The following is a 23,782-nucleotide window of genomic DNA, read 5'->3' on the forward strand; positions in this document are numbered from 1 at the left end:
CATACCTAATGGCGCCTTATTATCTAGCTAGTACGGAAAATACAATGTACCTGGGTCGTTCTTCTTTTTTATCGACAATGATCTGTCCTTCGTTCTGCTTCTGATAAGATATGTTTTAGAATTTTATTTCATGTTTTGATTGTCCAAAAATATAGTTATCTTATTATACTCAAAATACAAGCAAAATACTAATCGGTTCCTCAATTAGTTATTAACGTAGCTTGATCGTTTTTCACAAAATTCTGTGACAGAGTGGTAAATTGAAATGCTGTCTCCGATGAAAAGGGCCACTCTGTCACAATATTTTTTGGAATGCGCCTGCAAAGAAAAGTATGTTACCAAGATAAAGAGAACCACGAAATAGTCCTCTACAGACACATATTTATATGATGTTTTAAAATAATTATTGCCGTTATAATTTTAAAGATGTTAAATCCGATAAATCGAGAAAATGTCTTTTTATTGTCGATAAAAAATAAGAACGACCCACCTACCACTTTTAAAGCGAATAAATGAATTATGATTTAAACAACTTACATAGGTATTGAAACCAAAATATGACCGAAAGGAAATAAAACCGGGTGACCGCCATCAGCGCTCCCCATTTGTCCGGCCAAGTAGCTAATGCAATTTGCGGCAAACCTACAATAAGTCACGTCAAAAAAAAAGATAACAAACATGACTTGCTTAATAAAAAAAATGAACTATTGGCTATCAAATTCGCTACATTCTTTAATTTGCTACCCCCTGAGGGAGAGGGCGTGAACTGCGAAAAAATAAAAGCAAATAGGTCAGAAATATGATACTACAGTCTAGAGAACATACATACATACATAAACTCACGCCCGTAATCCCTAAAGGGGTGGGCAGAGCCACAAGTAATCAAAGACAACTTGCAGCCACTGTTGATACGATGTCGTAAGCTGGATATGATGAACCTTATGGTGATAAGGGATCAGCCTATCGCCCATAACATTAGTCCATCATGTTAGAGGACACAATCCCTCTGTCGGTTTTTACGACATGCCCGGGAAGACAAGCAGCTGAACGTGCAAAAATAATAAAAATAGAAATTAAAATCAAAATCAATAATTTATGTAAGTACTTTCCTCTGGTGGAGTATTTTTCTGTTTTTTTTTTTTTTGTTGTAGTGTTGCCTGGCTGTAACTTTTCATACCTTTTGTTGTTCCGTTAATTATTATTTTTTAAACAAATTCTACATACTTACATGTTAATTACATAAGTTGTGCACGTCTGTAATTGGTGCAAGTACTAGTACTAGCCTTAAGAAAGTTTTATTAATTGTTGTGTGTTTGTACTGTTGATGTGGCTAATAAAAAAAAATAAAAAATAAAATAAAAAAAAGTATTGGATTACCAGCCAAATAGGTAGGCTAAATAAACGTACAGTGAATGCCAATCCGCAAAAACAATACATATTGCGTTGTACAGATTTAACATGATACCTATTTTGTCATTTAGTTATGTTTATTCATTCATCAGGCCTCATACATCTTATTCAGATGATTTCTAGGGATTAGGAATAGATCTCGATATGAATATGACATGGAAATCACATATACAAAGATTAAAAAACAAGCTGTCGTCTTTCACCTACGCGCTCTACCAACTGAAACGCGCATCGGACTTCAACACGGCGCTTGCAGCATATTACGCGTATGCGCATTCAAGATTGTCGTATGGCATCATAATATGGGGTAACTCCTGTGATGTACAAGACATATTTATAATACAAAAGAAATATGTACGAATCCTAGTTAACATTGAACAAACAGTATCTTGCAGATCTTATTTTATAAAACACAAAATATTGACCCTTACTTCTATCTACATACTCGAGTCATGCAAATTTATTAGAAATAACCCAGACTTATACACACCAATGGATAGTAGTAAAAAAAGAAATGATCGCAACAAATATAAATTGATAAAACCGGCAACAAGTATGAAACTAGTATCTAATAGTCCCCATCACATGCTAATAAAAATATACAACCATCTACCGAATAAAATAAAAAGTACTGAAAAAGTTAATTTATTCTCTAATAGTCTAAAAACATTCCTTATTAGTAAATGTTATTATAATATTACAGAATTTTTTAATGATGATATAAATAAATATATATAGTAGGTTATTAATTTAAGTGTAAAGTTCCTAAAGAGTAGATTTAAGATATGTTAGTTATAGATTCCTTTTATATTGTTATTATTTTTAAGTAATCGGCAACTAGTTGCCCCTATTGTTTGCTGTGCCCTAGCAGGGCGTCACATGTACGCATATTTATTACAACACCTTGTATAACTTGTGACTTGCAATAAACTTATATTCTATTCTATTCTAGGATGCATCGCATCGCATGTTTATAATTATAATTTAACTTCTCAATTCAGCTTCACAGCACAGCAAAATGTACTTAATTTTCCAAATTAAGTAGGTACCTACCTATATCGTTGCAGTATACTTTTGCCCGGCCAAGTAGTTAATGCCATTTGCGGCAAAACTACAAGTCGCGTCAAAAAAAGAACGAAACAAAATATTGTTCTCCATTCAAAATTATTTAACTAGTACGGAAAATACACTGTACCTACCACTTTTAAAGCGAATAAATGAATTATGATTTAAACTACTTACATAGGTATTGAAACCAAAAGATGACTGAACGAAAAAAAAAACGAGTGACAACCATCAGCGCTCCCCATTTGTCCGGCCAAGTAGCTAATGCCATTTGCGGCAAACCTACAATACCTAAGTCACGTCAAAAAAAAGATAACAAACATGACTTGCTTAATAAAACAAAATACACGATTGGCTATCAAATTCGCTACATTCTTTAATTTGCTACCCCCTGAGGGAGAGGGCGTGAACTGCGAAAAAATAAAAGAAGCCCTCCAAAAGAGGGCGATTTTTAATTAGTCACCTTTTTTAAACGTATTTTAAGATGGATGCCTCGTTTGCATGAGTTAGTAGCTATTATCTTAAACAAAAAAAGTCAAAAATATTTATTTTTCAAAATTGGTTTACACGGTTAGCGCTTTATTTAAATACTTATAGATACCACCTACAATTTTTCTTTTTAATAAATGGCTCAAGTAATTATAGTTTTTTTTAAACGTAATATTGGACTTTTTCAGCTACTCGTTCCCGGACATGTCGTAAAATCCGACAGAGGTCCTTTCTAACATGATGGACTAATGTTATGGGCCCTTGTCACCATAAGGTTCATCATATCCATCTTACACTTCGTATCAACAGTGGCTGGAAGTTGTTTTTCATTACTTATGACTCCCACTCATTAAAAATTACGTGTGTGAATTCTTGTAGGTAAGTATGTAGGTAGGTACAGTCATGAGCAATATAATGTACCCACTTTAGGACTCTGTCGCACTAACATATTTGACATTTAGTGAGACTTACAGTTCAATTTGTCAAAAAAGTTAATTTGACATGGTACCAAAGTTTATACATACATATTAATGCTCGTGACCGTATTCGCTCTTATTATAAAGTAAAATTTGATTTGTCATACTTTTTAATTGGCCAACAAGAATTTAAGCTATGTAATGATATAAATTATGTTAGCTGTAACAAACAAAGCAAGTAAGTATGCAGAAACAATCAAAAAAATAAAAAATGGTCGAGTCTACTGTGTTAATGCTTGTGACCGTAAGTACGTAACATAAACAGCCTATGTACAGTCACGAGTACTAATATGTATACACTTTGAAACCATGTCACATTAACTTTTTTGGCAAATTAAACCGTAAGTCTCATTAAATGTCAAATATGATAGTGCGACAGGGTTCTAAAGTGGGTACATGATATTGCTCATAACTGTACGTCTCACAGCTAGATACAAACCTTTATTCAGCCTGCAGTTATGGAGCATACTCCACCACACTGCTCCAGTGCGAGTCGCTAGATGTGCCAGTAACAGCGACTAACGGCAAGTTACTATCACCGTCTAAACAGGCCGGCCGGCCATTACCAGAAAAAGGGGGGAAAAATAAGTCTTTTTCTCGTAAAACAAACTCGTCGGCACTTAGTGAGACTTAGCCGTAACTTAGTGAGTTTTAATTAAATGTTTTTTTTACAAGTCACTCCTGCAAGAGGCTGGAGGAATAAAGATAAATTGTTCTGAAGGTGGTGTTCTGTTACGGCGAAGAACAAATGCTGAGTTCATTATGCTATAGTTTTACCACCACGGAACTATAGAATAAGGAATAATACTGCGTATATAGAACGGCAACTCTCCGCTCCCCACCAGTGGCTGAGCTAGGTTTACCTCACCCCCTCTCGAACATAGTTTAGACTTGAATCGGATGGTGTCAGACGTCACACACACAGATGCGCGTGTACGATAACGTCAATGTGTAGTGTCTGTGTAAAACGAGGTGTTTTGTATGAAGTGTCCGGGGTGTAGCGGAATAGAAGAAAGTGGATGGAAAGGCCCTAACGCGCATTTTGTATGAGAACCGCTGTCGCCGGTTCAACCCCACTCTCTTTTACTACTACTCCTGCAAACAGATAACTACGATAGCTCTACTGCTTCTCAATTTCCATAACCACTTTAATAATAATAATAATAATAAAAGTTTATTTCGGACTTATAAAAAAAACATCCATATTTGTTAGTAATATTACAAACTTAAATCTAGTATTAGTAACAAATAAGTAATCGAGGCCGGTTGGACCCCCGATGGCGGCAGACTATATTTGTTTGACTGCGTGCAGTCGTATCCATCGGGCCAGCAACCGTGAGTCCCACCGGTCCACCAGCGCGCGCAGGATGACGTGACTTTACCGGCAATGTATATTTTATGTGATAGGCTACAATTTTGTCGGTCATCACTAATTTAAGAGCCACGCTCTTGTCGGTGTAGCATCCTCCATGCTACAGAGAAAAATAGAACAGTGGTTTCCCTCTTGCCTTCCGCCCCACGGTACTCTGTCTGACGCAAGTGGGATGGCGCCCAGAGTAGTCTACTTCAAAGCCGTAATAGGACTCCTGTCCTCCGCCTCTGAATAGTACTGACAGTTACTGCTGCCCTCTGTCAGGTTGCAGGTTACAGTCCCTGTGACTTGCCCCTTCCGTCCTGCATTACTGTACCGATGGCTTCCACCTCCGCCTCAGCAACCGTTGAGGTCTTCACCAGTATCCCCGGGCAAGTGTTCTGCGGATTTAAAGATAATTTTATCATTAGTTTTTTAAAATATTGCATACAAAAGTAATTTTTAAATTATTCTTTCTTGTACTTTGATCTTATCTGTGCGTATTACAGGTTATTCTGTTACTAGTCCATCAAGAAATTCTAGAAGAAATGTTTATAAAAAATAGTTACAAAGTAATTGGTACTGATGGATGTCTAATTAGTAATTATAATCAATTCTCTCCAATCTTAATACATTGCACCTGAAATTCTGAATCGGTATAGACAACCGCAATGTCGGATGTAGATTATGTCAGGGGCTGGTTGCAAAAATAATAAAAAAAGAAATCAAAATCAAATCAAAAATCAATCATTTATTTGGTTTCTTCTGTAGTATTGGCCTTCCAGCCAAATAGATAGGTACTTAGTGAATGCCAATCCCCAAAAACAATATAGATGGCGTTGTACAGATTTAAAGTGATAATTACCTATTTTCTCATTACTGGGGTACATAATTGTTCAAAAATATAAGCTAATGGCAGAGGCATATATAAAAATAATTGTTGCTTGATATTTAGATCAGATTATGTAAAGAATTATGTTGCTACCTATATTGCTTCTCTTTATTTTGATCAGAATAATAATGGGTGGATGATGTGTTGTGCCTGGGTCATGACAAATCATTTATACCCAGAAAGAAAGATATTTTATGTCTGTTTTTTTTTAAATTTCCGTGTACAATACAATACAAATATACTTTATTGCACACAACATACAATTAACAAGTTTTACACAAAACATACACGAAAGATACAGTACTTACAATCTGGCGGCCTTATTCAACAATCAACAATTTATTATCAATAAAATAAAAATGGATTTTATATTTATGCTCAGTAATACCTTTTGCTCTGATTAATTTGTCACTAGTGCGTGTAAAAGTAAAGATAAATTATAAAATGCTAATCTAGAAATAGAATCTAGTCTAAGATCATCAAAAATCAATCTCATTTTACTTTTCGACTTATTTTCGAATTTCATCGACTCGCAAAGAAGAAGAATGAGTACGACGTTTGACCGCTTTTATTGATGACGTCACAGGACAGTATTTCCATACAAACTCCAAAGAAAACTTTCGTTTTGACGTTTCGTCAAAAAGTATCTCATTTGACTAGGTTGGCAAGTAGCTTATTAACAGGGTTGATGAGGTTGGTAATCCACCTCATAACCCACACGATGGAAGAAGACAGTGAACTTTATTACTTAATAATAATTGTTACTAATTGTAATCAACAGTACAGGTACTTTCTTACCTAATGCTTTAATTTGTCGTTTCACTAGAACAAGTAGATAGGTCATCTGCTTCTATGCTGTTCTGGGAGCAAATAAAAAACATAGAACACGTTCAGCTGCTTGTCTTCCCGGGCATGTCGTAAAAACCGACGGGATTGTGTCCTCTAACATGATGGACTAATGTTATGGGCGATAGGCTGATCCCTTATCACCATAAGGTTCATCATATCCAGCTTACGACATCGTATCAACAGTGGCTGCAAGTTGTCTTTGATTACTTGCGGCTCTGCCCACCCCATTAGGGATTACGGGCGTGAGTTTATGTATGTATGTATGTAAGTAGATAGGTCATCATCATCATCAGCCCATTAACGTACCCACTGCTGGGGCACGGGCCTTCCCTATGGATGGATAAGATCGGGCCTTAAACCATCACGCGGGCCCAGTGCGGATTGATGGTTGTTAACGACTGCCAATGCAGCCGGGACCAACGGCTTAACGTGCCTTCCGAAGCACGGAGGAGCTCGAGATGAAAACTTTCTTTTTGTGGTCACCCATCCTATGACCGGCCTTTGCGAAAGTTGCTTAACTTCAACAATCGCAGACCGAGCGCGTTTACCGCTGCGCCACCGAGCTCCTCAGTAGATAGGTACGTACGTAAATATAAAACTATAAACCATAGTTAAGAATGATAAATCTCTTTGCAAATGGCTCCGCGATCTACAAGCTCAAATAACCCCATCTAATGCAATAATTACAGCTCATTATTTACTTCTTACAAAACCCCGCAAAAAACCAACATGAAAAAGCCGCGAGCAAGAAACACCGACTAATAAAGATCGTATATCAATAAAAATCTGGGTGAGTTAATTTTTTCATCAGTGTTGCAAATTGTGCATGCTAGCGCCATCTGTTGTCAAGTAGACTACACTATTATGCATTCCGCCCTCTATTGTGGAATAGCGGTACTATTCTGATATAAAGCTGAGTATGAAGGGACAATAGTTCGATAAATAACTACTAGATGGCGCTTGTTTATTAGCGACATCTATCGGGAAAAACTTATACTAAATAAGTAAGTTACGGTCTCGTAAAATAATTTTGATTAATCATGCAAGTAGCAATTATATGTCTAATAACTTGTAAATTAAATCGTTTTACTAAGTTTAAATATTCTGCAATCATATCCGTTGTCCTCGCAAAAAGATTTTATGCAAAATGTATCTTCTTTATAATTAATAAGTAAATAAGTAACTAGATAGTGTTGGCAATTTCAAAAAAGGAACGTCACGTCACTTTTTAAGAGAAAAACGTTTTGGCGGGTGTTCCGTCTGCGACTACGAGGAAAGAAAAACAAGTGAAGACGATTATTGTCGAGAGAAGCAAAAACTGAAAGACTATTTGTTGTATTCTTTAGTATAATATTTCTTATTACAATTTGTAGTAATAATATTTGGTTTCCGTAATAAGAGTGATATTTGTGGTACTTCATTTTACTGATTAAAACTGGGTATATTACTAATATTTACGTTTTATTGTAGAGTTTGCTAACAATAGAAATAGCGCAATATATCAGGAGTAAGTGTAATAAATATCAATTTAATAACTGTGTAGGTATAATGATGGTATGAAAGTGAAATAATCATATTTACAGAAGCCGGTAGTGTACAGACCGCGCCGCGCATAATCAAAATAGACCGAATATATTTATCAACATCGTCATAGAGAAGACAAGACACGCAGACTGGCCTGGGTTGGTTTTTTAATTACCTACTTATCGTAGTTACAAAGTGGATAGCCGTGACACAGTTATCTGTGGCTATAATTTGCAGATGATTAGCCTAGTAAATTACTATGTATAATTCAGTGGACACAGAGTAAGCCGTAATAATTAAAAGACAAAATGAATCTGTACAGTCATGAGCAATATAATGTACCCACTTTAGGACTCTGTCGCACTAACGTATTTGACATTTAGTGAGACTTACAGTTCAATTTGTCAAAAAAGTTAATGTGACATGGTACCAAAGTGTATACATATTAATAATGCTCGTGACCGTACACCTAATCAGACGTTTCGAAAAAAGTATGTCGTTAATGTGACGGATTGACAATCTCACATCACATAAACAAAATCTACGACCAGAGTTCTCGAATGTCATCGTAAAATCATCCTTTCTCTTTTAGTCTTAGCGGCATCCTTTTCTGACGCATAGCAGCGTCCTTGTCATTATTTTAGAGAATAGTCAAGAGGTTCCAACTTAGATTATTGACCATAGAGTATGAAATAAGGAGCGGGAAAAGCAAGAAGAGCAGATTCTAAAATGATCGAAGTATGATGAAGTGGAAAAGTGAAAGTAAAGAAATATAATGTAGTGTTCGTGTAGTGTTCAAGTGACGGACGCGTGAAGTGCCAAATAAAGTAGAGTGACGGTGACATAGTTATACTGTGTAGCTCTATACGAGTGCTGTACAGTCATGAGCAATATCATGTACCCACTTTAGAACCCTGTCGCACTATCATATTTGACATTTAATGAGACTTACGGTTTCATTTGTCAAAAAAGTTAATGTTTCAAAGTGTATACATATTAGTGCTCGTGACCGTACTGTGTGTGTAGAGAATAAATTCTTTCTTCTATATTCTAGTTTCTTTTCAATCCCGAAACCCCCTGCCATAACATTAATAACATTAATAGCGACTGCGTGCGGTGCAATGCAGACCCTCTGATGGCCTCACAGACCCCGAGTAGGCACAATACCAATCCCAGACCAGTCTGTATTTCGAACAATCTATGAGTCAGTGTAATTCCACGTCGAGTCGCGAGCAGTTAGGTTAGTTGCCGGCTGCGAGGCGAACAATACTATGGCCAAGGTTAGTGCTGTTTTATAAAATAAACTAAATTGCTTAGTATGTATTAAGTTGCTATTTTAATAATATAAATTATTTCCCCCTCTGGACGTTGCTTTAGCCTATTTTGGCTATAAGCCGCTAAGGAGTAGGAGGATTGTCCGAGGTGTGCCACAATAATATTCCAATAACTTGTGGCTCTGGCCACCCCTATAGCCGATTGGGCGAGTTGTTTTGTCTGTCTTTCTTACCATAACATAAGAAATACTTTACTGCACAAACAGGAAAAAACAAAATACAAAACAAAAGAGAAATAGAATGAGTACAATAGGCGGCCTTATTGCTAAGTAGCTTTCTTCTGTTATTTATTCTCATTCACTCCCGCAGAGTTCAAATCTGCGACTTCTTATGACAAAAACCAACCATACCTATCCGTACTCTTTTTTAATTATCTTATTAATTTTTAAAAATATACTTAAATCTTCCAAAGAGAATGTAATCATGAAATCTTCTTTACTGTCATTTCTGTCAGTAGGTCCCGATTTAAATTATTACTCCAAAAAATAATAATTAATTATTAGGTATTTATTATTGATTGAGACAGAGGTGCAGGTCCTAATTATTTAAGTGTACCTAGAGTTAATAAAGAGTTAAAAGTTATAGCTTAATAATGGCTCCAAAACGACAGAATAGTGTGAAACCAGCGCCTCCAGTCGAAACAGGGGCCCCAGAGGGCACTCTCATGCCTGTAGATAAGTTAAAGGTTCGTTTTTTTATTTATTACGTGACTTCTCTCTGAAGGTTGATGGTAGGGCTGGCAGAGGAAGACCCTAGAAGGTCCTACATTGACCAAATTGGAGATGTCCTTCGAAAAGGTTTAGTACGATCTACTCTGAACCGGCATGCGTGTATGAAGATATTGATGAATGTGGAGGAAGCAAGAGAAGTGAGGATCGAAGCAAATGGAATTCCATAGTCTCTGCTTACGGTGGGAAATAGGCGTGAGTTTATGTAATGAACACTTTATTGTACCAGCCTGACGAGAAAGCCTACGCCATAATAGACTACGAGCTGACCTGAAAGGGTTTGGGCCAAGAAGAACGGCCTGGCCAGGTCGATCGTAGGTTCTCTTTCTGTTCTTTCGTGTTGGAGACAGGATCAGGGTTATTATTTATTCTTCTATCGTGTATGTTGTGAGGTGAATTGCCAACCTCATCATCCCTGCTGTTAGGGTTATTATTGAGCTGCCAAAGGCCCCTGACATGGCTCATGTAATGACTACTTAACATCGGTAAGTAGTAACCGGGACCAACGGCTTAACGTGCCTTCCAAAGCACGGAAATCCAATGGTTGAGCGTTAAGCTCACGATCTGGAGGCCCCGGGTTCGAATCCCGGTGAGGACATATCACAAAAATCACTTTGTGATCCCCAGTTTGGTTAGGACATTACAGGCTGATCACCTGATTGTCCGAAAGGAAGATGACCCGGTTACTACTCACTGATGTAAGTATCTAGTGGTTACATGAGCCATGTCAGGGGCCTTTGGCGGTTGGTACTCCACCTCACAACCAACACGATAAGAAGAAGATTACCAACGTGAGTGTAATGTAAGCTGTTTGCCTCACAATTTTACTTTGCACCCCCGCGGATATTACATAATATGGACGTAATGTATGATATTTAAACAGTCTCGTATCACAAACGTAAACACCACTGATTTCGGAGCCACTCAACATTATTTTGACAACGATAATGTTATGATAACAGATACTGCTGTGTCACACACAAAAATAGAAAAAGAAATATGGGTATATCTCACATCATCAGCCTAGCGTTATCCCGTAGTCACAGGGTCCGCTTACTTAACTTGAAGATTAGGCAAGTTTCCAACTACTTAGTCAAATAAGTTACTTTTTACTAAACGTCAAAACACGAAATTGCTATGGAATTTGGATGAAAAAGCACGAAAAACATGATAAAACGTCGTACTTATTAATACGTTTTATGAATAAATTAAATAGAAAAATGAAAAAGCTTTTCGTTAGTTTTAGATCTGTCTTTATTTAGTAATCAGAATTTCATAATTTAACTTCAGCTTAGTATACACGATCCAAATATTATCACGTGCTCAGTGGTGAAGAAAAACATCGTGTGGAAACGTACATTTCCGAGAAATGTGTTTCGGTATTATGTGACCTAACCTGTGTTGGACTGGTTTTCCCTTCGCAGGAGGGAACTAGATGGAAGGTCAGACGGCCAGTCGCTTCTGTAAGACACTGGACCTGTCAAATGGGTCGTGTACTGGGTTCAAGAAAAATTATAAATTTATTTCAGGTACAGATCCCGACTACAACCCTCAACAATGGGAAGACAATCCCAGTGCTGGGATACGGCACGTGGCTGGGACTCGATGACAAGGTATAATAAATAGTCTCTTCTTCTATCGTGTGGGTTGTGAGGTGGAGTACCAACCTCATCAACCCTGGTGTCAGGGTTACTATTGAGCCGCCCTGACGTGACTCATGTAACGACTACTTACTTACATCAGTAAGTAGTAACCGGGACCAACGGCTTAACATGCCTTCTGAAGCACGGATCATCTTACTTTTGGACAATCAGGCGATCAGCCTATAATGTCCTAACCAAACTAGGGATCACAAAGTGATTTTTTGTGATATGTCCCCACCGGGAATCGAACCCGAGACCTCCACCACGGAGCAGGACTCGACCACGGAGGTTGTAGTAATGGGGAGTGTCTGGGTGCGGCGAAGCAATTCATCTAAGAAAGCAATATTGCTGTTTGACATTTGTTTGCATTGCGCACTTACTTTCATATGCGCAAATATCACCCCCCCCCCCCCCCCTCCCTGTTCTCTTCATCCTTTTTTTTCTGACGTGACTTATTGTAGATATGCCGCAGATGGCATTAACTACAAATGGGGAGCGCTGAAGGCTATATACAACGTTTAAGACAACAGGCCTGAGGGTGCCCAGTTGGGCGCGAACCTCGGTTCAGGGCGTCGTCTGAGAGGAAAAATATTTGAAAGAATTAATCGTCCCTAGTGGCTCTTTATCCACAGTTCAACTTTCCCTACGAGGATATCCCTAAGCTGGTGGAGACGTTGTCGTACGCCATCGACACTGGATACCGCCACATCGACACCGCACACCTTTACAGGGTGGAGCCGGAGATAGGAGAGACCATCGCGAAGAAAATACAGGAAGGAGTTTGCAAGAGGGAAGACTTGTTTATCACGACGAAGGTTAGTAACCTTTTTTACATACTTACATAACATAAACAGCCTATATACGTCCCACTGCTGGGCACAGGCCACCCAATCAACCGGAGGGGGTATGGAGCATACTCCACCACGCTGCTCCACTGCGGGTTGGTGGAGGTGTTTTTACGGCTAATAGCCGGGACCCACGGCTTAACGTGCCCTTCGAAGCACGGAATCCTCTTACTTTTTCGAACAATCAGTTGATTCAAGCCTGAAGAGTCCTTACCAAACAAAGGATAGTCTCACAAAGTGATTTCGACAATGTCCCCATCAGGAATCGAACCCGGAGCTCCAGATCGTGAACCTAACGCTCTAACCACTAGACCACGGAGACACTCATACAATATAAAATTATCACCGATATCAAAAACATAAACAAGCGGCAAAGAAAGAGGGTAGACAGATATGTCTGCCCGTAGAAAATTATGGATCTACCTACTCCACTCCAATCTCATCAGTCATCCCGTGATCATGGCACTTGCAACAGTGTCGAAATATCGGGAGTCTCATATCCCCATTTAAACGCGGTAAGAACCCGTTATTATGTGTTTTAATTATGATAATAACCGCGTAAACTTAAAACAATGTATAAAATTATTGATTGTAATATTTGTAATGCAACTCGTGTCCCCAGGTGTGGCATCAATTCCACAAACCAACCGACGTGGAGGTGTCGGTCCGCGCCTCGCTGCGGCGCCTGCGCATGGATTACGTCGACCAGCTCCTCATGCACTGGCCTATGTCTATCACGGTAAGCACACCCTTACCTTTCATTATATTACTTTTGTTGACGTGACTTATTGTCGATTTGCCGCAAATGGCATTAACTACTTGGCCGGACAAATGGGGAGCGCTTGGGAGCAGTTCGTGCCCCTTTACTGGACTTGCACCAATGAGTTATTAACTTACCTTAAGTGCAGTTTTCACTAACACAGTTGGCTCGACCATTATAGACGGCGATACGGCTCACCTATCACGTTGGTCTAACAGAAAGCTCGGTGAGGCGTGGGTACTTAGTTCATCTTGCGATGGACGTACCGATTTAGTACACCAGTGATGATATAGTCGTGATATTATAGTTTTGCGATCGTTGTTCGATATTCCCGGAAATGCAAAAATAAAACATTAATCATTTCCATATCAAGCAGATGATTCCGTACTTTAGAGGCACGTTAAGCCGTTGGTCCTGGCTATTGACCGTAAAACACCTCCAACAAACCGCAGTGAAGCAACGTGGTGGAGTATGCTCCATACCCTGTGGCGGACCCAACTAGTTGGCCAGCTAGTTCCGCCCACATGCAACAGATGGCGCCACATTCAATAATGCAGTCCTGAAACGCGATATTGAAGTTTACACAGCCAGACGCATATATACAACTTCCAACATGACACTGTTGGATCGTCGATTCCTAGTCACAGTACCAACTTGTGGCTAGCGGGGTACTACTCTGTTCGGTACCACGAAAAACATCCTTTGACGGCAGCACATCTTTGCAGCCAAACCGCCTCCGGTTGATTGAGGCTTGTACTACTGTACAGTCATGAGCAATAAATGTACCCACTTTAGGACTCTGTCGCACTAATATATTTGACATTTAGTGAGACTTACAGTTCAATTTGTCAAAAACGTTAATGTGACATGGTACCAAAGTGTATACATATTCATGCTCGTGACCGTACCCAGCAGCAGGACGTTTATGTTCTTAGGCTGTTTATATTGTTGTTTATTCTATACCCTCGGTCTTCTAGGAAGAAGGAGTAGACGAGAAGATAGACTACCTGGAGACCTGGAAAGGGTTCGAGGCGGTGCTGGAGTTGGGGCTGGCGCGGTCCATTGGAGTGTCCAATTTCAACGTGGAGCAAATGAAGCGGCTGCTGGAGAATAGCAAGGTGCCACCCGCCGCCAACCAGGTGGAGGTAAGAGACCCACTGTGTGACTCACTGTCACATGCCATTTGACACGCGGCCATTATTTGACACATCGCCACTATTTGACACACGATTACTATTTGACACACGGCCACTATTTGACACACTATTACTATTTGACACTTGGCCACTTTTGACACATAGCCACTACTTGACACACAGCCACTATTTGACAGACGGCAACTATTCGATATACGGCCACAACGTGACACATAAATTTGACACATATACACTATTAGACACATACTTAGACATGGACTTTACTTGAAACAAGGCCACTTTTTGACACATAGCTAGTATTTGACACATAGCCACTATATGACACACGGCGAACACATAGCTACTACTTAGAGCGTCTGATAACCCTTAAAAACATTCCAGATAAACCTGAACCTCGGCCAAAAGGACCTGGTGGACTACTGCAAGTCCCAGAACATCGCAGTGGTGGCGTACTCCCCATTCGGGACCATGGTGCCCAGCCGCAACGCTCCTGACAGCCCCGAACCCAAGATGGACAATCCTGTCTTGTTGGACATCGCCAAGAAGCATGGGAAGACTGTCACACAGGTCACCTTGAGATATCTGGTGAGTTGCGGCGGACCCAACCAAAGGTCATGGGTAGCCACTGCAATTTTACCTAATTCTAAACGAAGATAGGCTGACTACTACCTGGTGACCCTAGTCATGGGAGTCATAACCACCCCCCGGGCCCTGGGGAACAGATTGGCGCTACGGAGATAGGCTGTCTGTTACCTACCTGATGACCCCCTCTGACACAAAAGCTGGTCCCGGTCTTGTTGGCGACGTTAGATGGAGGGAGGGCGATGGCGTAAATGGCGTGATAGATAGCCCAGATAGATATGCAGTATGACCAAAGCTTTAGTCGCCCAAATCCTACAATAAAAACTCCTCAATTTGATTCCAGCACCAGCGAGGCATCATCAGTATTCCCAAGACGGTGACCAAGTCCCGCGTGGTGGAGAACGCTTCAATCTTCGACTTCCAACTGGACGCGGCTGACTGCGAGCTGATCAGCAAGTTTGACAACGGCTACCGCACCGTCAGGCCTGTCTTCTGGCAAGACTACCAGGGGTATCCGTTTGATAAGGTGGGTTCGTTGGTCATTTCAAATTCAAATTCAAAAATATCTTTATTCAGTTGGTAACATAGTTACACTTTGAATCGTCAATTTTTACATAACGAACGTCTCATCCGCCTAAAACTACTGCAGCTTCTCACAACCTGTATAGCCGGGGAAAGGAAGCTGTAAGAAAAACCTCGGCACAGGGCCCTAGACGTTCTTTAAAAAAATAAAAATACTTAAACATAAAATATTGGTATACAATTGAGTAATTTAGCTGCCTAATATCTTCTCAAACAGTTAATCCCATGCATTCATATCTGCTAAATAATCCCTAACTTTATAATAACCTTTTTTGCAAAGTTTATGTTTAACTACTGTCTTAAAACAGTTGAAAGGCCAATTCTGAATGTCAATGGGTATCTTATTGTAAAAACGTATACATTGCCCCTTAAAAGATTTAGAAATCTTATGTAATCGACTGACTTGTAAAGCACCCGCAGACCAGAACTGATCCATGCAAATCCCCTAGACACTCCACCTACTGCTCCCTCGATCTATAATAAGAACATCTAGTAAGAAAGAAAGTTTTTTTTTTATTTTAGGACACCACAGACACGGATTCAGCCGTGGTAGCCCAGTTGAAACAACGCTTGCCTCTCACTTTGAGGTCGCAGGTTCGAATCCAGCACAGGCCTAAACCAATGATTGTCGAATTTGTTTTCGAATTCATATTTGGATCATAAATGATTATCACGTGCTCAGCGGTGAAGGAAAACCCACATTAAATTACATACCTCCGAAATACATTTTCGGAGGTCCCGGGTTCGACTCCCGGTGGGGACATATCACAAAAATTACTTTGTGGTCCCTAGTTTGGTTAGAACATTACTGGCTGATCACCAGATTGTCCGAAAGTAAGATGATCCGTGCTTCGGAAGGCACGTTAAGCCGTTGGTCCCGGTTACTACTTACTGGTGTAAATAAGTAGTAGTTACATGAGCCATGTCAGGGTCCTTTGGCAGCTCAATAATAACCGTGACACCAGGGGTGATGAGGTTGGTACTCCACCTCACAACCCACACGATAAAAGAAGAATATTAATACAATATTATTATTATTTTTTTGTTTATTAAATTTGTATGTTTGTTAATGGCGTCCAATATGGAAATAAATGTTTTCTTTCTTTCTTTATTTATTTTGCTAACCACCTGAGCAACAAGTTCCTCTCGCTGTATTAGGTATCTACATAAACTGCCTATATACGTCCCACTGCTGGGCACAGGCCTCCCCTCAATCAACCGGAGGGGGTATGGAGCATACTCCACGCTGCTCCAATGCGGGTTGGTGGAGGTGTTTTTACGGCTAATAGCCGGGACCAACGGCTTAACGTGCCCTCCGAAGCACGGAATCATCTTACTTTTTCGGACAATCAGGTGATTCAAGCCTGAAAAGTCCTTACCAAACAAAGGACAGTCTCACAAAGTGATTCCGACAATGTCCCCATCGGGAATCGAACCCGGACCTCCAGATCGTGAGCCTAATGCTCTAACCACTAGACCACGGAGGTTGTTATTAGGTATCTAATGTTTCTTTATTTTTCTTGTCGAAGGTTGACAACAAGATGGCGATCCCGCCGGCTCTGCTCAAGTGGAAAAATGGCGCCAAACAGGACATTGATTAAGTCACAATGTTAATTATAATGCTATTGTTGTTATATTTATTTAACAAGCGAAAGAACATTCTTTTAACATGAAATGTCTTTGAAAATGAAATGTCTTTATTAATTAAAACAAAGTTACAATATTATTTTACATGACGATGACTCCTTTTAGACTACAAAGTCTGTGTTAGGATGCATCGCTCTTCATTTCCAGTTAGATCTAATAATCTGAGTGGCATAGTTTTATTTTTACATTTTATTTACAAAGTGTATTTTTATCTTATCTAATTCCTCTAGTCTCAGTAGTACGGTTGTTTTGTCCGGTCACGTACTACTGAGCCCTTTTTAGTCTCATTAGTACGGTTATGACGTCAAACCGAACTGTTGAGCCTATAGCTGTAGTTCGGTTAGTGGTGGGCAAAACCTGGTGTGACCACGAGTCCGAAGGGCTTTAAATAACAGCCGGCATTCGGGCAAAGCTCACTCTGCAGTGAACGTTGGCATATCTATGTACATTGGTATACGAACTTGTCTTTTTTTTTTGCTCTGGCAACCCTACGGTTAAGTTGTAAACAGATTAGCTCTCGTAGTTTTTAATTATTTAAATTAATTTATCGTATATAAATTCATAAAAAACCAATTTCGTCATAATATTCTTATCATATTTTAACAATATTGTATAAATTTGTGTGGTTATAAGTGCTATAAGGCGTTTAAATTGTGATAAGTGTCTTTGTGTCAGTTAAACCGTTACAAACTCAAAAGTGCGAATCTTTTCGGAATCTATAGTGCATTCTAAATACTTATTAAAGAATAACGATTATCAAAATTGTAAGTAACTACACTCTTTCTTTGGTGGCTTCTCACTGAAACGTTTACTTTTCTTTTTGTTGCTTTAAAACACTATGAGTACTATGTCTTCTATGACTACACGCAGTGTGGCAGCTCGTAAGCTAGAAGATCAATTAAAGCTGGCTTTACTAGAACTTAAGAATTCTAAAGCGTTATGTGAGCAGCTACTATCAGAGAGAGAGGATAGCGAGAAGGAGGTATTAGTCATACTAGAACAAAATAAACAATTAAAGAGTGAGATGGCGGCTTTACATCAGCGTTTAAATGATGTGGAAGACCAAAATGACCAGCTACAAAGAACGGTGCATGTGTTTGACCGGAGCTGCGATGAGTTTGAGACCGCCCTCAAGCGCACCGTTGTTCTGGAACGCGAGCTGCGCGACGCGCATAAACAAATATCGGACTTTGAACTCGCGGATAGTACTTTTAAAACGTCTCAGACACAATCGCTGTTTGACGAGCTGATCATAGACTCACCTGACTTGGTCCCTGCCGCCACCCCATCTCACGAGGTGTTGTGTTCAAAGAGTAACCTCACTTGTGACTCACCACAAGCATCAACTTCACACCATCACTTGTTTAATACGGGGCAACATCTATTGAACGAAATTAATACTTGTACCGTAACGTTAGAAAACCAAACAAAAAAATATGAGTGTGAAATTGATCAGCTCCAGGCACAGATAAAAAAACTGACAAAATCCTTAGAATATATGACACTGGACTACGAAGTAGCTCAGAAAACTATTCGAAAGCACGAGCTGGCCGCTGATAAGATAGTGAGTTTGAGTTTTCACAACGCGGAACGCTTCGATTCACTAATTAATCGTCAGTATAGATGCAAGCATTCATCCTCGCAGACTGAGCGGCTTGCTCGTGTTTCCGAATCCTCCCCTCTGTCCGCGCCTGCGCCGGCCCATCAGCTGGTACCGGCGCCGCAGGACTTGCTCCTCACACCTATTGATAATGACAATAATACGTCCTTCTCGTCGGCGACCGGGCAGGCGGCGCCCGCGCCGGTAAACAAAGCGCAAAATATTATTATGTTTAGTGACGAAATTGGCAAATCAATGGGTTTACAACTTAGCCATTTCTTGAGGCGGGCAGTAATTAATAATTGTATGCCGGGTGCCTCCTATTTAGACATTTTAAAAAGAATAATTTCATATCAATTCTCACAAAATAGTACAATCATAATCTTGGCCGGTAGGAGAGGTAACGCGAACAAAGAACTACTTACTCATTATATTTCCTTACTTAACAGCCTACCGAATGTAGCACAAGTGATTTTGTTTGCATTGCCTTTCAGCCAAAGTCAGCTAAAAACCGAAAATAAGTTTAGACATGATCTAAACCTGACGTTGCATACTTTAGTATGCGATTATTATAATAAGTTTCAGTTTATTGATACGAATTCCTATGTTAGGAATTTTTATTTGACCAAAGATAGATATTACTATCTATCTAACTTTTACAAAAGACAAATAGCGAAGTCGCTATCCTTTTTTTTTACAATAGAATCAGCCAATTCGTTGGCTTTTAACGCGTCTGCTCCTATTGAGCAGCCTATTTTTATTTCTGACATTTGTAATTTAAATTAAATTTAATGACAACAGAGAAAAACTTTGGCTGTAGTAAGTTAAATGAGGACATATTAAATATAAAATGCAATAAGAAAAATACAAATGTAATCAACCTGGTACACCAAAACATACAAGGAATATTGGGCAAGGAACTTGAAATTGAACTTTTTTTAAACAGTAATTGTGTTGATATTATGTGCGTAACTGAACATTGGCTAAAAAAACATGAGTTCGTTTGCTTCAATAATCACCAGGTTGCCAGCTCGTACAGCAGGGAGACGGCTATCCGTGGCGGTTCATTAATATTAGTACGTAATTGTTTAAAATATAAGGAACGAACGGATATTGTAAGTCTCTCAGTTGAGCGAACTGTTGAGCTAGCCTGTATTGAACTCAGCCGGCTTATTGTATTGAGCGTATACAGACCCCCCGCTTCATCTTATGATCTATTTGAGAAAGTTATTGATGAAGCTTTATGCAAATTATGTAATAAAAGCAAACATGTTATCGTCTGCGGTGATTTCAATATTGATATTCTGGAAAATTGCTCATTAAGTACTACATTCAAATCTTTATTTCTGTGTTATAATCTTGTAAATCTTTTTTCAGAACCAACCCGAATCACGTCACAGTCCGCGAAATGTATCGATAATATTTTTAGTAACTTAGAACCTTGTGATAAATTAATAATTAATAAATTAAAGTCAGATCACTGTGGTCAACAAATATCTTTCAACTTATTTATTGACCGCTCTCTGAAAAAGGATGTTACATGCAATCCCATATCAAGTAGTCGTTTAGAACAATTCAAAGATAATATGTCAAACAAATTACCAGAACTTCCTTACTGTGATGACCCAAATTTGTTATATAACTCCCTATTTAATCTAACAAAATCGGAAGTTAGTAAAGTATTTAAGGCAAAAACAATTAAGAAAGCAGACACACCAATTTTTAGTGACTGGGCGACGGTAGGAATTTATAAGAGTAGAAACAGGTTGTATGAACTTTATGAAGAAAGAACATACAATCATAGCGTAGCTTTTCACGACTATGTAAAACGGTATTCAAAAGTTTTCAAACGTGTTTGCGTTACCGCGAAGGCAATGTTTGTTAGCAGTAAAATTAAAGGTAGCTCAGATATTATTAAAATGACTTGGAAAGTTATAAATAGCGAAAATGGGAAAGTCAAAGCACGCGATCTCGAGTATCAATTACAAATTGACGGTAAACTACTCACAAATGATAAGCAAGTTGCTGAAGCTTTTGAAAAATTCTTTACTGACATTCCATTTTCGACTACCAAGGACTTGAAGTCATCTCCTGCACTCGCTCAATCACTTGTAAAGGAGCACATAGATACGTCCAAAGTAGATAAACTAACATTTACACACGTGAGTCCTAGGGACGTCTTAAGAGCTTTTAAATCTTTAGAAATGAAAAAGACTGCAGATCTTCATGGTCTCTCTGTTAAAGTCATTAACTCTGTGATTGATTGCATAGCTCCCTATCTATCATGTATATTTAATAAATGTGTAGACAATGGTGTGTTTCCAGATTTAATGAAGCACAGTAAAGTCATTCCATTGTTTAAAGCTGGTAGTACTTCTGACCCTACTAATTTTAGACCAATATCTATACTACCCACGCTTAGTAAAATATTTGAAAAAATTTTATTACTGCAATTACTTCAACATTTCAATTTAAACAATTTAATGTCTAATAAACAATTTGGTTTCACAAAGGGTCGCTCAACAACCGATGCTGGTGTTGAGTTAATAAATCATGTTTTTCAGGCTTGGGAGGAGTCCAAAGATGCTATTGGTGTCTTTTGTGACCTTTCCAAAGCCTTCGATTGCGTTTGTCATGATATATTGATCGCGAAACTTCGTCACTATGGAATAACAGATAATGCCATCGCTCTTTTGGAGTCGTACCTTAGTGGCCGCGTTCAGAGGGTTGATGTGCATGGCTCCAGATCGTGTGGATCTAACGTCACTATAGGCGTCCCGCAGGGCTCAATTCTAGGTCCATTTCTATTCCTAGTTTACATAAACGACCTACCTAGTCTTGTAAAACATGAAGTGGTGCTGTTTGCAGATGATACCTCCTTACTTTTTAAAGTAAAGAGACGACAAGATTCCTTTGACGATGTAAACAACGCCATTTCAGAGGTAGTGGATTGGTTTACTGTAAACAACCTGCTACTTAATGAAAATAAAACAAAATATGTTTATTTTACGTTATCGAATGTTAGTAGGCCGCTCGATTCTATTATTGTAAAAAATAAGGAATTGGACCTCACGGATACTGCTGTATTTTTGGGAATTACTTTGGACGCTAAGTTGCAATGGAGTCCTCATATTGATAAGTTGTCCAAAAGGCTCAGCTCAGCAGCATTCGCGGTCAAAAAAATTCGTTTAATAACCGATGTAGAAACCGCGCGATTAGTTTATTTTGCCTACTTCCACAGTCTAATGTCGTACGGCATCTTGCTGTGGGGTCATGCTGCAGATGTGAACAGCATTTTTGTTCTGCAAAAGCGGGCCATTCGGGCGATTTACAAATTGGGACCCAAGATGTCACTTAGAAATAAATTTAAAGAAATTAATATTTTAACTATGGCATCACAATATATCTTTGAAAACTTAATATATGTAAAAAAACATATAGGATTATTTGCAAAAAATAGCGATCGGCACATTGTTAATACCCGGAATAAAAATAAACTTGCTTTACAAGTCAGTCGATTACATAAGATTACTAAATCTTTTAAGGGGCAATGTATACGTTTTTACAATAAGATTCCCATTGACATTCAGAATTTGCCTTTCAACTGCTTTAAGAAAGTAGTTAAACAAAAACTTTACAAAAAAGGTTATTATAAAGTTAGTGATTATTTAGAAGATATGAATGCATGGGATTAACTGTCTGAGAACTGATATTAGGCAGCTAAATTACTCAATTGTATATCAATATTTTATGTTTATTTTTATTTTTTTTAAAAGAACGTCTAGGGCCCTGTGCCGAGGTTTTTCTTGCAGCTTCTTTTCCCCGGCTATACAGGTTGTGAGAAGCTGCAGTAGTTTTAGGCGGATGAGACGTTCGTTATGTAAAAATTGACGATTCAAAGTGTAACTATGTTACCTACTGAATAAAGATATTTTTGAATTTGAATTTGAATTTGTTAAACCTAATCTTATTTACATAAAATTGCATCGTATATAGCATCTTAATATGAGTAGAAGAGATGAAATGAATGAAGAAGGGAAGTTAGGCAGAAGAACAGGTTCTAATTTTTTCACAAAGAAAATGATTTTGGTTCCGATTTTTACTATTAAATATGAGTATCGAAGTAGTACTGAGGTACTGAAGTTAAGTACAAGAAGTAAGTTATGTTATGTTTTTTTACAAAGAAAATTATTTTCGTTCAATATTATTTACTATTTAATAAAAAATATTTCGCTTTCTAATACTTTTTGTGATTTTTATATAACCTCCTTAACCGGACTACTGATACCAAAAAAGTCACATAAGTTCGGTTTGACGTCATAACCGTACTAATGAGACTTTTTTGGTATCAGTAGTTCGGGGCCGGACAAAACAACCGTACTACTGAGACTAGAGGATCTAATTACTACTGTGTGTGTGTGTGTGTGTGTGTGTGTGTGTGTGTGTGTGTGTGTGTGTGTGTGTGTGTGTGTGTGTGTGTGTGTGTGTGTCTGAGAGAGAGCGTGTGTGTGTGTGTGTGTGAGCGTGTGAGTGTGTGTGCCTGCGTGTGTTTAATCCATCACCTACTATTATTGAAGTAACATAAGAGGACAGAAACGGGGGCCATGTAATCACAGGATTATAAACGCCCACATATCCACACCTTAAAACACCTGCTTATGGTAGAACGACCGATCGCAAGTAGAACGAAATTGGAAAAAAAAATATTTATTTAATAAATTACAATATAATTTGTTGATTTGTTTTATTTATTTTTTTATCAGAGCGTTTAAAAAGACGGGCAATGGGCCGGGTTGTTCATTAATTCGTTCGTTCATTTTAAAATCAACAGTTGTCATTTATCCGTTC

At 38.7% G+C, this 23,782-nt stretch overlaps 1 protein-coding gene across 2 annotated transcripts; it reads left to right on the forward strand.

Annotated features, from left to right (window-relative positions):
• Positions 1-9,270: 9,270 nt before the first annotated feature.
• On the forward strand, positions 9,271-17,418 carry LOC126378468 (aldo-keto reductase AKR2E4-like). 2 transcript variants are annotated; one of them, XM_050026850.1, is made up of 8 exons: positions 9,271-9,336; positions 11,648-11,731; positions 12,394-12,576; positions 13,229-13,345; positions 14,344-14,511; positions 14,905-15,108; positions 15,449-15,631; positions 17,217-17,418. In XM_050026850.1, exons 1-8 carry the CDS (start codon positions 9,328-9,330, stop codon positions 17,286-17,288), a joined length of 1,020 nt encoding a protein of 339 aa, XP_049882807.1. In that variant the 5' UTR covers positions 9,271-9,327; the 3' UTR covers positions 17,289-17,418. The 2 variants fall into 2 exon arrangements, with proteins under 2 accessions (XP_049882807.1, XP_049882806.1); XM_050026849.1 differs by lacking the exon at positions 9,271-9,336 and adding an exon at positions 10,260-10,313.
• Positions 17,419-23,782: the final 6,364 nt, after the last annotated feature.

This window comes from Pectinophora gossypiella, chromosome 26 (assembly GCF_024362695.1).
Source record: "Pectinophora gossypiella chromosome 26, ilPecGoss1.1, whole genome shotgun sequence".
NCBI classification, from domain to species: domain Eukaryota; kingdom Metazoa; phylum Arthropoda; class Insecta; order Lepidoptera; family Gelechiidae; genus Pectinophora; species Pectinophora gossypiella.

What these genes read in the sequence shown, in the direction of transcription:
- LOC126378468 (XM_050026849.1), top strand. Translation starts at nt 10,275, where the DNA reads ATGGAATTCCATAGTCTCTGCTTACGGTGGGAAATAGGC. An exon ending in GGCTGGGACTCGATGACAAG is followed by an intron (nt 11,732 to 12,393) that starts GTATAATAAATA and finishes CTTTATCCACAG; the next exon opens with TTCAACTTTCCCTACGAGGA. An exon ending in CCGCCGCCAACCAGGTGGAG is followed by an intron (nt 14,512 to 14,904) that starts GTAAGAGACCCA and finishes AAAACATTCCAG; the next exon opens with ATAAACCTGAACCTCGGCCA.